This window comes from Trachypithecus francoisi, unplaced genomic scaffold (genome assembly GCF_009764315.1).
Source record: "Trachypithecus francoisi isolate TF-2019V2 unplaced genomic scaffold, Tfra_2.0 Lachesis_group15, whole genome shotgun sequence".
Lineage (NCBI taxonomy): Eukaryota > Metazoa > Chordata > Mammalia > Primates > Cercopithecidae > Trachypithecus > Trachypithecus francoisi.
In genome coordinates, this window is record NW_022681460.1 from 16551875 (window position 1) to 16570576 (window position 18702).

The 18702-nt window shown below is 33.5% G+C and overlaps 1 protein-coding gene across 1 annotated transcript in view; it reads left to right on the forward strand.

Moving 5' to 3' along the window:
* RFX6 (regulatory factor X6) overlaps positions 1 to 18702 on the forward strand; it is a 56007-nt gene that overhangs the window by 17381 nt on the left and 19924 nt on the right. The window contains exons 6-7 of the mRNA XM_033234389.1: positions 884 to 911; positions 16877 to 16984. Of these exons, the coding sequence (XP_033090280.1) occupies positions 884 to 911; positions 16877 to 16984 (136 nt within the window). The remainder of the gene's footprint in view (positions 1 to 883; positions 912 to 16876; positions 16985 to 18702) is intronic.

Below are 18702 nucleotides of genomic sequence, written 5' to 3' on the forward strand. Positions count from 1 at the left end.
ATCAAGTAAACAGAATTGCTTTTAAATTAGTATTTACTAATAAAGCAAAGTCTATTTTCAGATTGGATTCAGTAAAATAAAGGCAGTAAATGTAAATATAATTTTTTTTCCAAGACAACCTGTTTTAAAGATCTATGGGCTTGACTAGCACCTTACCAAGATAGAAAGTTTATTGTAATAATCTCTAATCATATATACTTTGACCATGATCTTACCTTACGAAGGTGAAACTACTGACCTGTTTGGGTTTCTGTGAAAGGTAAAACATGAATGAAAATAAACAGCATATTGCTCTAAGCCACTGTTAACTATCATGAGGATATTAGTAAGTGAGGTTACATCTAATGAAGCCAGTGATAACACATCATTCGTTTTTTAAACTGAAACTCAGAATAACTAGATCTGTATCTGAGATTGCCTTGTGGTATAATTTACCAATAACTGCTCTTAGCTCTTAAAAGAAGAAGTTATTTTTAAAAGTAAAGTATCTTGTGGAAAAAAAACGTTTAGTCACTGAGTCATACTAAGATAAATTTAGATATTACAAGGAACATAAGGCTGCTTACTAGCCACCACCCCACTATAAAATGTAAATATAGGCTGGAACACACACACATGTTTAAGAGCGAGTGTCCTTTACTTGTCTCAAATCTCACCTGACTTTTAAAAATATTATTCATTTTACTTTTTTTCTAAAGAACTTATTTTATTTTAGTAAGTTGAGAAAGATGCTTGAATTCTTTTAAAAAAGCAAATTTCTCCAGCTTATTTCCCCAATCATGGTATGAAATTACTGCTTCTTTAGGTTGTCTACATATCACTGAATGCTATAGCTGTAATTTTGTTTGAACTGAACTAATGGAAAATATTCTAATTTTTAAAGGTTTTCTGGAAGCAGGCTAAAGAATGAGGTAAGAATTCTTTTCATCTCAATTTTACATCTGCTATAATATGTCTCACAAGCTGAACAATACATGTTAATTATTCCCTTTGGCAAATGTAGAAATAAATGTTATTTATTAGGAATCCCTTGACAAAGGACTTCAGATACAGCTCAATTAGATTTGTGACAACAAATGAATCTTTGCCTGTATCTACCAAACAACTTTCAGTTAACCTAGGAGAGATACATTTTTAATTATCTTTACCTAATATCAGATACTTACAAGACTGTAAAAAAAAAAGACTATCATTTATCCAGAAAGTTTTCACTTAAATATAAACAAAAAGCTAAAGCTGAGGATATGAAAAGAATTGGTCTTTGCACTGTACCCATTTAGACAAAACATTTATTAGTTATCAAGGAGCCCAAATGCTATGCTACATTATGGTTTGTTTTACTACCTTGTGTACACACACATACACACACACACGCACAAACACGTACACACGTGTATACAATCTTTCTCCCTAGGCTTCCTCTCCACCCCCTCCTTCAAGAACAGACTTTATCTAAATGAGTTAGACTACCATCAGGGACTGCATGGCTAATTAGACACATGATAAGGCCTTCATTATCCTCAAGTTAACTAATCATTAAGAAGAGATGCTGCCAAGCTAAGGACACATGACCATGTGTTGTGTAGTAAATCTGGACCTGAGGTAAAGTGTAACTCCATTAGTTTGGTGAAATGATGCAAGCATATTTTAAGAAATAATATGAGGCCCCCAACCCACTAAATGGCCAATTTCTTTCCACCAGTGCTTTTAATACAGTTAATGGCTAATTACATAATAAAAATCCTCCAGATTGCTCTTTTTATCAATGAAATAATAGCTCTTTATTAGATAAACAATTGTGAAACTGCAAAAATATTGACTTAGAGATACACTTTGGTTGAGTAAAGTTTATGTCAATAGGGAATTTAAATAATTTCTCTCAGGTGTTCTTTCTACTACTTTGATGAGGTTGGTGGTATTAGCAAGCCCTCAGCCGATAAATGGCAAGCCTTGTTTCATGGAACAAAAGAAAAATATTTCTCAGGTCTACTTTTTCCTTTTTAGAAGAGGATGCTACAAATACTGTTGTAGATTTTACTACTAAAATTAAAATAAAATATTCTGATTAAACTCTATAGCCTAACCATTTTCTATGGATACCTGAAGGCAATAATAGTGTACCATTACTTTGATGATTATAGAAATTAACACAACTAAGAGCTTTCTAAAGGCTCAGAACTACTCTAAATATGTTTAAAATGGTAATAAAATATTTTCATAACACAATTGAAATTTTTTAAAAATTATTTTCTTTGGGAGGCCGAGGTGGGTGGATCACTTGAGCCCAAGAATTCAAGACCAGCCTGGCCAACATAGTAAAATGCTGTCTGTACTAAAAATACAAAAAATTAGTTGGGCATAGTGGTACACACCTGTAATCCCAGCTACTGAGGAGGCTGAGGCAACAGAATCGCTTGAGCCAAAGAGGTGGGGAGGTTGCAGTGAGCCATGATTGTGCCACTGTACTCTAGCCTAGGCAACAGTGTGAGACCCTATCTCAAAAAAAAATTGTATTTAGGATGACCAACCATCATTGGTGTGCTCAGACACAAGATTTTCAGTGCAAATCTTCATATACATCAGTTCATTTGAACATTCATAACTGTGAGGTATGGTGTCAGCATATTTACAGCTAAGAAAAATGAGGCTGAGAGATGTATTTGCTTTTCTAAGAGGTCAGAGAAAGATTCTATTTTTTTTAAACCCATGGTCAAGATATTAATTAACAGACATATGATATTACAGGTACTAGGGGACAAAATGGTGAATGAAGAGATTTGGTCCTGCCCTTCCAGAGCTTTACCGTATAGCAGGAAAGTATATCTTGAAGAAGTAATTATAAGAAATTCTAAAGGGTGTCATGGGAGTAACTAGGTTTAGGGAGTTAAGGACATTCTTCACAGGAAGTGATATTAAGGAAATAACTGAGAATATAGTGGTAGTTTGGAGGAGGAGTGGAGTAGGGGAAGAGGGAAGAAGAGTGGTTAAGACAGATGGAATAGCATAGGCCAGGGTTTCTCAGCCTCCATACTATGGAAATTGTGGTTCAGATAATAATATTTATGGAATATATCAAGTATATTGTAGGATGCTTAGTAGTATCACAGCACCTCTGGCCTCTACCCATTACATTCCAGTAGCAGGCCCCCACCCCCTTGTCGTGACAACCAAAAATGTCTCTGACATTGCCAAATGTCAACCACTGGCATATGTGAAGGCAAGCAGAGGTGCATCACGTTGTAGCAAAAATAAAAAAAATTTATGCATAGTTATAGTATAGAATGAGGTAGAGAGTAATATACTAGGTAGAGGCTGGATTGTATGTAGTCTCATTAGGTTAAGAATTCTGTAATGGGAAGCCACTAAAGGAGAGTTACGCCATCAGACTTGTGTTTTATAAAACTCATTCTGACCATGACATGGAGAATACATTAGAAGAGTGTAAGGCAAGAATCCAGTAGATCCATTGGAGGCTATCTGGATAGTCTGTGAAAGAGAAGATCTGGACAGAATAGTAATCCGAGGGATGGAGAGAAGTAACTGATTTTAGTTGGGAAATATTGAAGGAGAAGCAGGTAAAAAGATAATGGGTTTAATTTGGGACTTGTCATATTTGATGTGTTTGTGAAACATTTAATACAAATTTTAAGTGGGCAGTTGGATATATGTGATTGGAAAGGAGGACTTCAAGATTTAGTCTGATGGTGATTGAAGCCATGGTAATGGATAAAAACACTTAGGGAAAAAATGAATGAGAAGACAAGAGGTTACCAAAAAAGAGTTGTGAAAAATGAGAGGAAGAGTGTCAGCGAGATAACAGAAGAGAGTCTAGAGTGGTAAGAAGAGAAGGAGGAGAATACAGTGTCATAGGAGTCAGGAGAAAAAAATGCTCCCTATGGAAAGGAATGCTCAGATGGTGCTGAAAAGTCATCAAGATCAGGAGTGGAAAGGATCCATGGAATTAGTTAAGTGGAGATAACTAATGATTTCAGGGAGAGCCTTTTCAGTGGTGAGCTGGGGTTTGGTTTGTGAAATGAGTGGGAAGTAGCATTGAATGTAGAACATTTAGTCAAGTTCAGGGTGATAATTGGAAAAGGACTTGGGATCAGGGATTTTTTTGGTTTTGTTTTTGAAACAGGTCTCACTCTGTCACCCAGGCTGGTGTGCAGTGGCACAATCTTGACTCACTGCAGCCTTAACCTCCTGGGCTCAAGTGATCCTCCCACCTCAGCTTCCCAAGTAGCTGGGACTACAGGCACACACCACCACATCCAGCTAATTTTTTGGAATTTAGTTTTGAAGGATGATTAGACTAATGTCTAATGCTAATAAAACAGATACAGTAAAGAGTGAAGACTGAAAATATTAAAGAAAGGAAAGTTGAGAGCACAAGGTCACTGAGGAGGTCAGATTAGAGGAATTGGCCCTAGAGAGGAGGAGCAGTGCTTCCATGAAAACTAGAAAGAGAAAGGGTAAGTTCGGATGCAAGCAGATTTGTAGATGTTTTTGGCAGAAAGTTGTGGTAGCTTCTGTATGGTAGTTTCGCATTTCTCTCAGGAATGGTAGTGTAGGTCATGTGCTGTGGCAAAAGTCAGGGAAAGAAAGTAGGAGTTTGAGGAACTTACAAGAAAGTCCTAGCTATTCTCAAGCAGGTTTCCTAGAGAGAATGTAGCCCTAATGCCCTAAGACACCCACTGAATATAAGGAGTAAACTCTTTTATGCATGAGTGTTTAGAATGGTATTGATTAAGCACCATCCTTGAGAGAATTGACAAAATGGTTGTTCAAATCATTTTCTGTAGGACTTAATTTTCTCACAGATTTATTGAGATAGGTAGCAACAGTCTTTGTGGAAGACAAGAAAGGTAGAAGATTGTAAAATTCTGGTATGAGCCAGAAGAAATGCAAAATATTCAGGAGCAGTTATAATAAGAGAAGCATACTGCCTTTTTGGAAAAAAAGTACAGGTGTAAAAGAACACTACAGATGAGATGACATAGCATGTGCCTGGATAGGAATGCTACATTATAAATACTCCAGTTCTTCCTAAATTAATTTAGACTTTTATATTCTAATGAAAATTTGAGTGGGTGATTAATTTTTGGAGATGAATATGGTTATGAGCTTAATCTAGAAGAATATACAGGAAGTAATAGTTAAGATAAATGTAAACAAGAAGAGTGAAAAGGGGATTTGTCTGCCACATATCAAAATATTATAACATTATGATACTGAGTCAACTGTAGATGGAACAAATCTGCAGCAGAGATATGGTACCTGACAAAAGACCCTAGTGTTTATAAGGTTTTAGCATATGACCAAGGAGAAATTACAACAAATGAAGAAAGAAAATATTTTTCCGTGTCCTTTTTGGAGAAAGGTGGAGTACTATCTACATAAAATTATTCAGGGGATAATGTTAGAAAAATTGACTATTTTGCAAAAAAATTTCTATACCTCACAACTTAACAACTTATGTGAATTTCATATAAACAATTAAATATAAAAATAATACTTAGGAGGAAATATATATATCTATCCCACGTCTGGAAGGAGTTATTCACTTTCTAAGTAAAAGAGCAGTTTAAGAAATTTCATAGGAAAAAGAAAAACACAGAGTTGGAAACTTCTTCATATCAAAAGCATCATATACAAAATTTGAAGTCAAAGGAAAAACTGGGGGAAATACCTTCAGCAAATATGACAATAAAATTATATCCATAGTACATAAAAATCCTATAAAAATATGAAGAGCACAATAAGTAGTAGAAGATGTGAACAGATGATTCACAGGGGAAAGAAAAAGCTGATAAATGCATGAAGAAAGGATTACCAAATAAACAAAAATTAAGATAACATTTTACAATATGAAACTTTCAGATATTTAAAAATTATTGTGAAGTTGGGGAAGGCAGAATGAGGTAACTCTTTCATATCTTGCTGAAGGCAGAATGAATTTTTGGAAAATGTTTGGAAGATCTTCACCAAGAGTCTTTAAAGTATTTATATCCTTTTCCTACTAATTCTACTTTTGTATGGATTTTGTATGAAATTTTTTTTTTTTTTTTGAGATGGAGTCTCACTCTGTCACCCAGGTTGGAGTGCCGTGGCGTGATCTCGGCTCATTGCAACCTGGGTCTCCAGTGTTCAAGTGATTCTCCTACCTCAGCTTCCCGAGTAGCTGGGATTACAGGTGTGTGCTGCCATGCCTGGCTAATTTTTGTATTTTTAGTAGAGCCGGGGTTTTGCCATGTTGGCCAGGTTGGACTCGAACTCCTGACCTCAGGTGATCTGCCCACCTCGGCCTTCCAAAGTGTTGGGATTACAGGCGTGAGCCACCACACCCCCCAAAAATAGGAAATGCAGACAGAAAATTATGCACAAAATTTTTATTGATTACAGTGAAAAACTATATGTAACCTAAATGACTAATATCAAAGAAATGGTCATTTTTTGACCATTTATTGTACTTTTGTGTGGCTAAATATTATTTATTAAAAGGCTCTTTTAATGATATAGAGAAATGTTAATTATGAAAAATGGACACAAAAGCAAATATATGTAAAATATGTAAAACATAACTGGATATTTATAAACTATATACAGTTGGTCCTTGGCTTAAAATGGTTTGACTTACAATTTTTCAACTTTGTGATGGTGTGAAAGGGGTATGCATTCAGTAGAAACTGTACTTCAAGTACCCATACAACCATTCCGCTTCTCACTTTCAATATAGTATTTAATACATTACCTGAGTTATTTAACACTTCATTGTAAAATAAACTTTGTGTTAGATGATTTTGCCCTACTGTAACCTAATGTAAATGTTCCAAGCACATTTAAGGTAGGCTAGGCTAAGTTATAACGTTCAGTAAGTTGGGTATATTACATGCATTTTGACTTACAATATTTTCCAATTGTAATGATTTTATTGGGATGTAACCCCATTGTAAATTGAGAAGCACTGAATGACAGATAATAAATATCTATTACTATGTTGTAAAATATGGTAGCTGCTAGCCACATGTGACTATTAATTAAGTAAAGTAAAAAATTTAGTTTATCAGTCACACTAGCTACATTTCAAGTGCCTAAGAGTTATATGTGGCTAGTGGTTACTGTATTGGACACAAAAGATACAGAACATTTCCATCATAACAGAAAGCTGTACTGGCCAGCACTGTTCTAGAATATGTATAGAATTCAAGTCAATATGAAAAGACAACCCAACAGAAATATAGCAAAGTATATGAAGAAGCAATTAATTCAGGGTAAACAAAGAATGACTAACAGTGCTAGTTGGCATTCTGGTTGACCAGTGTCCATAACCTATGTTGAATACCACCCCTTGCCAATAAAAAAATGCTCAATCTAAATATTAATTAGGGAAATGAAAATTAAAACCCTAATGTGTGATTGTCTCACAAATATTACATTAACAACAATTAAAATGTCTAAAGACACACTGTTGACAGGAATATGGACCAAAGGAACTCTCATATAGAGTGGAAGGGACAATACCTAGTGAAGTTGAAGATTTACACACTTTATGACTGCATTCCTAAAGAAACCTTCACATTGTGCACAAGGAGGTGTGTATGAGGATGTTCACTGTGACATGGTTTATAATTGCAGAATACTCAAAAATAATCTAAATGTTCATTATGATATAATGGGAAATAAGTTTTTATACATTTATACAATGGAGTGCTATACTGCTTTGGGTATGAGCGAATGAATGATGGTTATAATAATCAAATTAGGGTTGTCTCAAAAACCTAAAGTTGAGTGAAAAAAACATATTGAAAGTACAAGGACACATACTGTATGGTACCAGTTTTAAAGAACAGTATAATATTAAGAACATTTACATACTAGGTAAATGTTTTAATGTTTGAGTAGAAATGATCTAAACCAAGCCCAGAACATTATTTCTTGTGGGGGAAGAAGGGAATGAGATTAGGCAAGGTTGCTTTAGTATTGGAAATGTCTCATGTCTTAAACAGGATGGTAAGTGGGTATTTATTATTTTTTTTCTCTGTATCTTTTAAAAAGTTTAAAATAGTTCAAAATATAAAAGCAAACAAAAACAACAGCAAAAAACAACAAAAACAAAATAAAAAACAGGAAAAAGATGTTAAGAGCAGTTACTACTCAGTATTAATAATTGTTATTGTTTTAAATTTTTTATTCATAAATGGAGTGGTTTAAATTTCAGAAATGTCTTAGAGATTGTCTCAGAATCTGTTAATTCACAGGAATGAAACAAATGAACAAAACTTAATTATAATATTTTCTCCCCATCAAAGAAAGCTTTTCTTTTCCTGTGGGTCTTCTAGTGTGGGCCAAATTTTTGCTTCAAGCAGCTACTGAAGTTGACATTATTTCTTAGGGAATGGGTCCATTGATTTCATACACTTCTACCAGGAAGTTTCCTTGATAGCCTGAGTTTTCTTCTCTTTAACATCAACAATTCACAGCCAGTTGAACAACCTTGTACCAAGATAAATATCAAATCCTCTCTCCTTGGTATATGCTTTTCAAATATTTGTAGACTGTTATCATACTCTCCTTTGTCATCACTTAGCCAAGCTGTGCAACTTAAGTCCTTTAATCTTTCCTCATAAATCAGACCCTCTTACATTCTAGTCATATTTGTTTCTTTTCTGTAGGGTCCTTCTTGTTTTCTTTTAGAAATACAGTTCTTAATAGTTTACCCAAGAGTACCAAAATTATCAGTTGAGAAAGAAAAAAATAAAACAAACCCAGACCTCTGCAGCTGGCCTATGATCTGGCATCTCTTTTAGTACGATTGTAATAGCAAGCATATTAGTGAAGTTAAAATGAGCGTATTTTACTATTTTAAAGATAATCACTCCTCCCTTTCTTTTTGTGTTACACTTACTGGATATTATTTGATTTATGCAATTTACGTCATCTTTGTATCCAGTTGTTAACATATCCAAAACAAAATTAATTTTAAGGTTTTTTGGGGCCCCTTTGCCCCTTGTTAATGTTGCACATATTGCTAGCTTTGATTACACAAAACTATTATTTACCAATATGAGAGTTTTTAAAAGTATTAGAATTAAAGTTACATACTTTATTTCTTAATATGTGTTTCTTTAGCATGCTAACATTTTTTATTGGGAAATGTATTATTCACAACACCCACACTCACCCAAATACACAAACACATGCATAGAATTTTAAAAATAATCATAATTTGAGAACTCAAGCCCTTTCTCATAACTGAAAAGAGAGAAGTCCTCTGTGCACCCACTTCAATCACTTTTTCATTCCTACTCATCAGAAGTTACCGCTCTCCAGAATATGATGTTACTGTTTGTTTTTCTATAAAGTTTGCCCCTTACAAATAGATCTCTCAACAACATATTGTTTATTATTTGCCCAGTTATATCCTACATAAAAAGAGGTTCCTTGTTTTCCCTGTGACTTTCTGCTTTTATTCAATGCTAGGTTTTGTGATTCTTTAATGCCAATATATGAAGTTCTAATTTATTTGTACTCCTGTATAATATTCCATTGTAGGAAACTATCCCAATGCATTTATTCATTCCATTGTAGATGGGGCTTTTTTTTTTTTTTTTTTGCCTGAAAAACAATGGTGACACAAACAGTTCTCCAGGTACACATCTATAGGAGTGGAATTCCAGGTCCTAAGATATACTCATCTTTAACTTTACTAGTAAAGCTGAAATTATTTTCCAGAGTGGTTGTATTAACTTCTGTCTCTCCAGCTGTGTGTGATCATTACTTTTGTACCTATTCTTATGCTTAGTATTAAATGACAGCTTAGTTTTTGCCAGTCTTGTAGGTGTAAAATCGTGTCTGTGTTTTTTATTTGGAAATTGTTTTTAACAACTGATGAGCTAGAATATATTTTTGGATTTTTATTGGCCAATTCTCTTCTGTGAAATGTTTGCTCAAATCATATCATTTTTTATTTTGAATTTTTAATCCTTAAGAGTTCTTTATATGTTCTGGATACTAATATCCTGTAAGTTATGTGTTGTAAATAACTTCTTCCTGTTAGTAACATGACTCAATACTCTATTGTATCTTTTGATGAAGTTTTTTTTATTTTATAGTTAGTGCTTTTTATATCTTGTTTTTAAAAAAGTTATGTATATTCCAAGATTATAATAATATTCTCTATAAACTTGAAAACATAAAGTTGCTCTGAACATTTAAGTTATTTCATTTGTAATTGGTTTTTGTTGATATTTTTTATTGTGGTAAACTACATGTAAAATATACTATCTCAGCCATTTTTGAGTTTACAGCTTTGTGGTATTAAGTACATTGGTATCATTGTGTAACCATCACCACCAACCACCTTCAGAACCCTTTCATCTTGCAAGACTGAAACTCTCTACTCATTGAACATAACTCCCCTCTTCCCTCTACCATGTGCCTGGCCACTACCATCCTATTTTCTGTCTCTATGATTTCTACTACTCTAGAATCCTCTTTAAGTAGAGTCATACAGTATTTGTCTTCTGGTGATGGCCTTATTTCACTTACCGTAATGTCCTCAAGGTTCATCCATGTTGTAGCATATGTCAGAACATCATTCCCTTTTAAGGCTGAATGATATTCATTTGTATGTGTATACAGTACCACATTTTGCTAATCCATTCATCTGTCGATGGACATGTGGCTTGCTTCGACGTTTAAGCTATAGTTACTAATGCTGCTATGAACGTGGATGTACAAATATCTCTTTGAGATCCTGCTATAATTTTTTTGGCTATATACCCAGAAGTAGAATTACTGGGTCATATAGTAATTCTATTTTTAATTTTGATTAAATTTTTTGATTAAATTTAATTATTAAAATTAAATTTTAATTTAATTAAAATTTTTAATTTAATTTTGCTATGTAAAACCAAACTGTTTTACATAGCAGCTGTACTAGGTTACATTCTCACCAACAATGCACAAGGATTCCAATTTTTTCACATCCTTGACAACATTTGTTATTTTTGCTGTGTGTGTTTATGTGTGTTTTTGTGTTTATAGTAGCCACCCCAGTGGGTGTGATGTGGTATCTCATTTAGGGTTTGATCTGCATTTCCCTAATAATGGTAACATTGAGCATATTTTAATGCATTTGCTAGTCATTCATATATCTTCTCTGGAGAAGTGTATATCAAGTCCTTTGCCCAGTATAAATCATTTTGTTTACTTTTATGTTGTTAAGTTTTAGGAGTTCTCAATATATTCTATATATTAATCCTTTATGAAACATGATTTGCAAATATTTTCTCTCATTCCATATATTGCCTTTCTATTCTGATCATAGTGTCATGTACAGTTATATGCATAACTTTTATGAACAAAAGTGTGTTTTTTTTTTTTTTTTTGGGACAGAGTCTCACTCTGTCACCAGGCTGGAGTGCAGTGGTGCAGTCTTGGCTCACTGCAACCTCTGCCTCCCAGGTTCAAGCGATTCTCCTGCCTTAGCCTCTCAAGTAGCTGGGATTACAGGTGTGTGCCACCATGCCCAGCTAATTTTTGTATTTTTAGTAGAGATGGGGTTTCACCATGTTGGCTAGGATGGTCTCGATCTCTTGACCTCATGATCTGCCCACCTCAGCCTCCCAAAGTGCTGGGATTATAGGCGTGAGCCTTTTTTATGAAGTACAATTTGTCTATTTTTTTGTTGTTGCCTGTGTTTTAGTGTCATATACAAAATTTTTTTTCCAAATCACATGTCATGAATCTTTTACTCTATGTTTCCTTCTAAAGTTTTTATAGTTTTAGCTCCTACATTTAGATATTTGATTCATTTTTGGTTAATTTTTGTATGTGGTGTTAGGTAAAGGTCTGACTTTATTCCTTTGAATGTGGACATCCAGTTTTCCCAGCACCCTTTGTTAATAGGACTATTCTTTCCCCATTGAATGGTTTGGCACCCCTATCAAAAATTCTTTTACCATATCTATGAGAGTTTGTTACTGGCCTCTCTATTCTAGTCCATTGGTCTATGTGTCTGTCTTCATGACAGTACCATATTGTTTTGATTACTGTAACTTTATAGTACGTTTTGAAATCAGGAAGTCTTCTCTGACTTTGCTCTTTTTTTTCAAGATTGTTTGGCTACCCAGGGTCCCTTGAGATTCCACAGATACTTTTAGGATGGATTTTCTTTTTCTGAAAAACTGTCACTAGAATTGCATTGAATCTATATCTCACTCTAGGCAGTATTGCTATCTTTTTTTTTTTTTTTTTTTTTTTTTTTTGAGAAGGAGTCTTGCTCTGTCACCAGGCTGGAGTGCAGTGGCCAGATCTCAGCTGACTGCAAGCTCTGCCTCCTGGGTTTACGCCATTCTCCTGCCTCAGCCTCCCGAGTAGCTGGGACTACAGGTGGCCCGCCACCTTGCCCGGCTAGTTTTTTGTATTTTTTTTAGTAGAGATGGTGTTTCACCATGTTGGCCAGGATGGTCTCGATCTCCTGACCTCGTGATCCGCCTGTCTTGGCCTCCCAAAGTGCTGGGATTACAGACTTGAGCCACCGCACCCTGCCTAGTATTGCTATCTTAAATATTAATTCTTCTAATCCATGAGAATGAATGTCTTTTTATTTATTTATGTCTTCTTTAATTTCTTTCAGCTCTTTTATGTAGTTTTTGTTGTACAAGTCTTTCACTTCCTTGGTTAAATTAGTTTTAAAGTATTTTATTCTTTATGATGCTATTGTAGATGAAATTGTTTTCTTAATTTTCTTTTCAGGCTCTTCACTATTAGTGAATAGAAATGCAATTAGTTTTTGCATGCTGACTTTGAATCCTGCTACTTTGTTGAATCCATTTATTAGTTGTGTGTGTGTGTGTGTGTGTGTCATTTTTAGGGTTTTCTACATATAAAATTATATCATCTGTGAACAGAGATTTTTTACTTCTTCCTTTTCAATTTGGATGCCTTGTTTTTTTTAATTTTAATTTTCTTTTTGCCTAACTACTCTAGCTAAGACTTCTAGTACCATGTTGAGTAGAAGTGATGAAAGCAGACTTGCTTTGTTCCTGATCTTAGAGGAAAAGCTTTTGGTTTTTCACCATTAAGTATGATGTTTTCTATAGACTTTTCATAAATAACTTTTATTATATTGAGGTGGTTTTCCTATATGGCTGGTTTGTTGAGTATTATTATCCTGAAAGGATATGGAATTTTTTCAAATACTTTTTCTGTACCTAATGAGATTATCATTTTTTTATTCCATTGATGTGATGTAATACATTTATTGATTTTTATATATTGAACCATCCTTGCATTCCAGAAATAAATCTCACTTATTTATGGTGTATAATACTATTAATATGCTGTGGAATTTGGATTACTAATATTTTGTGGAGAGTTTTTGCATCAAAGTTCATAAGGGATATTGGTCCGCAGTTTTCTTGCCTTTGGTATCAAGGCAATATTGGCCTCATAGAATAAGTTACAAAGTACTCCTTCCTCTTCAATTCCTGGGAAAACTTTGAGATGTATTGGTATTAGTTCCTCTTTAAATATTTGGTGCAATTCACTGCTGAAGCCAACTCTGGGGCTTTTCTTTGAGTATGTTGGTTAATTACCACTAATTTGTAAAATTTCCAGTTTTTTTGCTATTATTTATTTCCAAGTTCATCCCATGTTGGTTGAAGAAGATACATTGTATGACATCTATCTTTTCAAATTCACTGAGACTAGTTTGTGGCCTAACATATGGTGTATCCTGGAAGATGTCCATGTGTCCTTGAAAAGAATGTGTATTCTGTATACGTTTGTTCAATCTAGTTGGTTTATTGTGCCGCCACGTCCTCTATATTCTTACTTAACTTCTGTCTGGTTGTTCTGTCCATTATTGAGAATGAGGTGTTAAAGTCTCCAACTATTATTGTAAAACTGTTCATTTCTCCCTTTAATTTTGTCAATTTTTCTTCATATATTTTGATTATCTGTTATTATCTGTTATCTGTACATACCTGTTATTAGGTACATAAACGGTTATGATTGTTAGACTTTTTTTGCTTTATCAAAATTTTGTTAATATATAATATCCTTGTCTCTTGCACACCTTTTAAAATTTAGAGTCTATTTTGTCTAACTCCATTCTGCCAATATCTGTCCTCCAATTGGAGAGATTGATTCATTTACATTTAAAGTAATTACCATTAATCAACTCCTCATTATCCTCCATTATCCACTACACTTCTTAGCATCTTGTAACCACTATTCTATTTTCTAACTTCATGTGATCAAATTTTTTATCTCCCATATATGAGTGAGAACATGTGATATTTGTTTTTCTGTGCCTGGCTTATTTCACTTGCCACAGTATTTTCCAGTTTCATCCATGTTGTTGCAATTGACTTTTAAATTGATCTTGTATTCAGCAACTTTGCTAAAAAAAACTTTATTGTTAACCATAATTTTTGTGTAATTTGTTTTAGTTTTTCAGTGAAATCAGTTACATCAGTAGCAAATAATGCTAATATTGTCTCTTCCTTTTTGGTACTTAATCTGTCATTACTTTTTTGAGTTCATTATTATTCTAGCTATAAACTCTGGTATAGTGTTGAGTAAAAAAGGTGAGAGCAGGCAACTTTATCTTGTTTGTGATTTTCCAGGGAATTTTTATAGTATTTTGCCACTAAGTAAGATATTTGCTGTGGGCTTCTGATAGATAGATAATTAAGTTTTCCTCTGTTTCTAGCACACACACACACGGGGTGGGGGGTGGGGAGAGAGAAAGAAAGAAAGAGAAAGAGAGAGAGAGGCTAATGAATGGTAGTGGATTTTAAACAAACTCTTTTTCCTGCATCAGTTGAGATGATTGTATAATATACAGCATTCTCCTGTTTGTTGTTAATATGATGAATTTAAACCTAACTTGAGTATGATCGTATTTATACACTACTGAATTTTGTTTGTTAATATTTTGTTTAATATTGTCTTAAGTGTAGTAATAAGTGAGATTGAAATATGATTTTTCTTTTTCTGTTCTTGTCTAGTTTTGATATATATGTTTTCAAGTGAATTGGGAAGTTATCCTTTTTTTCTGTTGTCAGAAAAAAATCTGTTAAGCTTGAAATTGTCTGTTTCCTGAATGCTTGATAAAAGGTCACCTGTTAAAATCTTTTGAGTCTATTTTTTCTTTGTAAAAATATTTTTGATTACTAATTATATTTCTTTAATGGAAATAAGAGTATTCCTTTATTCCTACTTTAATTTAGTATCATACTGTGTATTGTCATTTTTGGGGTTTATATTTCTCTGTTTCTCTTTTCCTATATCACCAAATCACATATTGAGATGAAAAAACTTGACTTTCCACACAAGAGAAAAAATATATGAAGAGTGCAAACTTTTCTAAAATTAAGATTTAGGTAAATTTTTTTATGCTTATCCAACAAATGTTAGTTTTCTATTTTGTCATATAACTTCCTTCCTTTAAGGATTAAATTATTTATTTTCTTGTTTTCTATATTATTTTTCCTATTTTTATTGACAGTAACATTCCTTGACAGTGTAATGATAATTGGTGCTCATAAGTGGAAAACCAAAGCACTGAAAGTTTTTGAAGCATTTCTTAAATTAAGATAGATTAGTAAATAGAGTGGATTGGGATTAACTGTGCTATTATATCAGTTTATGATAATTATTAAATAAGTTATTAAAAAATTAATAACTATACTTGAAAAGAGATAAAGCTAAAAATTTAAACCTAGTTTTTAAAAATGAATTTCTGCTATATTTTAAATATAAAGCTTATTTAAATCTTATATCAAATAAGTCAACAAGAAATCAGGGCTTCTAAAATATCTGGTGTTAAAGGACTCAAAAGTGCTCCCAGTTCCTTTGACTCTACCAATATAAGTTCTAGAAAGACAGGATGGGAACTCAATCTGTCTATGATGGTAATTAAGTTTTTGTCTACTAAACATCTTCAATATGACAGAGATAAAGAAATACAGTCTAGAAATAAATGTGAGAAAATTATGAGAAAGAACAAAATTTTGTCCTTGCCAGGGACACTTTATGTCCTTTATTATATTCATAATTTCATTATTTCCCCAAACTTTTGATTACAATCTGGTTTGTTAAAATTTTGTTTGGGGGAAGAGGAACAATCAATTATGGCCTGGGAGAGTGATTTGCTGAGGCTCCGGTTCTGTCATGAATATACATTTGTTCTTTCTGTGTAGGTTTCTTGTAAGTATACCAGCACAGTAGCATTGTAAGTTATTTGTCACTTTTCTAATTTTCTGAAAATGGCTTGAGTATGCTTTCCCCAAGAGATATGAAAGAACAATACATGCCTGAATTTAGGGTAGAAGAAACTTTTTGTGGGACAGTCCAGTGCACTAGCTTGAGAATCGAAAGTTAGACTCCAGTAAAAATTTTAGCAGTACTTACCTCTGAAACTGAATAAATTAATTTATGTTCAATTATCTCATTTACTTAATTTGTAAAAAGGGAGGTTGGATTTGACAATTCCTGATCCTCTTGTAGTTAAAATAATTTCAATAGTTCCAAAGGCAGATCTTCCTAAACTTATGCCATTAGCAAATGTGTACTTAAATTTCTGAAAGTTGTGAAAACTGAAAAATATTCAAAACTAAAATTTGAAGTGATAGGAAAAATATTCTAACTATGAAACTATTTATTGAAGGTTTGAAAACCATTTGGCTGACATGTCTCATTTATTCAGTTACACAATTGAAACAGTTTACTCAGATCTCATAAGTTCTCATGGTTTGCAGGATGAAGAAGAATTAAATTTTATGGATTTGTATTTTACTAGAATAGTACTTTGGAAGCATATAGTTGATAATGATGTATTTGTTTTCATTTTTCTAAATTATAGGGTGGCTTCACTCGTAAATATTCGCTTAGCTCAAAAACTGGAACACTTCTTCCAGAATTCCCCAGCGCTCAACACCTTGTATACCAAGGATGCATTTCTAAGGACAAGGTATCAATTACAGATACTTCTCTATTGATTTTCTGATATGTTGGCTCCATATGTCAATTTGCTGGGAATTTCATGGCACTGCAGGAAGCAATCAGAAATCTGCATAATCAAACATAATTGACTGATTTATAGGAGAGGCAAACTTTTGTTAACATTGATTAACACTTCCGATTAATTATTTACCATCTCCATGATAGTGTGTAATCAGAAGGTGGTAAAATAAACCTTAAAGACTAAACATTATTTTTTATTTAAAGCTCTATTGAGGAAGAAAATACTAGAATGTGTCTATCACATACACTTTCTTCAATTAAAAGTTTTATGTTTTCAATTATCTCCATTTTATTTCAGTAAATGGTAATCAAGCATTTCTCTAGGACAGAATCTGTCCCTAGCACTGATGGACATGCTAGATGAATGCAAGGACTATGCTAGATGAGCACAAACTTTCCTTACTTCTAAAATTCTGTGTCCTCTTATATTTGCATTTTTTTAAAGTTAAGAAAGAATCATTTTCATTGGGATTCAGTTTATAAATAATTCTTAATATGACTTTTCAATGTTTATGTAATAGCGTGTAAACTAAATATTCTATTTCTGTACTTCTAAAGTCATTTGTCGGGGATCTGTTGGCTGTTTAGTAGCAGAGACCATTATTAAATTAGAGCATAATTATTTCTACATTTTTGTTTCAACCAAAGTACATATTTCATTAGCATTTGAAGAAGACATCTCTTATAGTATATTGAGTCAGTTCATATTTCTGAGATACAAAGATAGAGGAATGTGATTAACGTCCGGATGCTTTACTTTAGTGATGGGCTTTTTGTAGAAATGAAGTAAAGATAGCACATTGATTTAAAAAAATGTTTATCGGCATATAAGTAGAGATGCATAGTAACTTACAGGGTTCATTCTGATGACAGCCATACTCTGTTAGTTAAGGATAGGCAAAATATTCTTCAAAAAGAATGAAAACATGTCTTTTGCAGCAACATGGATGCAACTGGAGGCCATTAACATAAGCAAATTAATGCAGGAGAAGAAAACTAAATATTACATGTTCTCACTTATAAGTGAGAGCTAAGCACTGGGTATTCCTAGTCATAAAATGGCGACAGTAGACACTGGGGACTACCGCTGGGGAAGGGGCAAGAGGGAAATGGGTTGAAAAACTAACTGTTGGGTACTATGCTTAGTATCTGGGTAACTGGATCATTCGTATTCCAAACCTCAGCATCTCTTGGTATACTTATGTAACAAACATGTGTGTGCACCCTGTAAATCTAAAATAAAAGTTGGAAAAAAAATAAAGTAAAATATACCCTTAAAAAAAGAATAGGCAAAGTATTGAAGATAATTCTCAAGTGCCAAATCCAAGGAAGTCTCTGTAACTACGTTCACTTCTGACTGTTCTCTCCCATTACATTTCTCAAGTTTATCACATACTTTTTACCTTATAGATGTAATGTGTGATATGATGACTTCATATTTGAAAATCCCCCAGTGAATGTTAACATGTGGCAGTTTATGAGGATTCCTGTGGAAATCAGGGGATCCAGTCTTCTGAGGGAGGGTTTTATTGGGTTACTTTTGTGGAGAGGATTGCTTCCATGCAGACTTATCGTGAAGATGTTTATGGTGTAAATATACCTGGTGAGAGAGAGGGAGGGGGACCAAAAAGGCAAGCAACAAAGAAGAAAGGAGAGGTGAGAAAC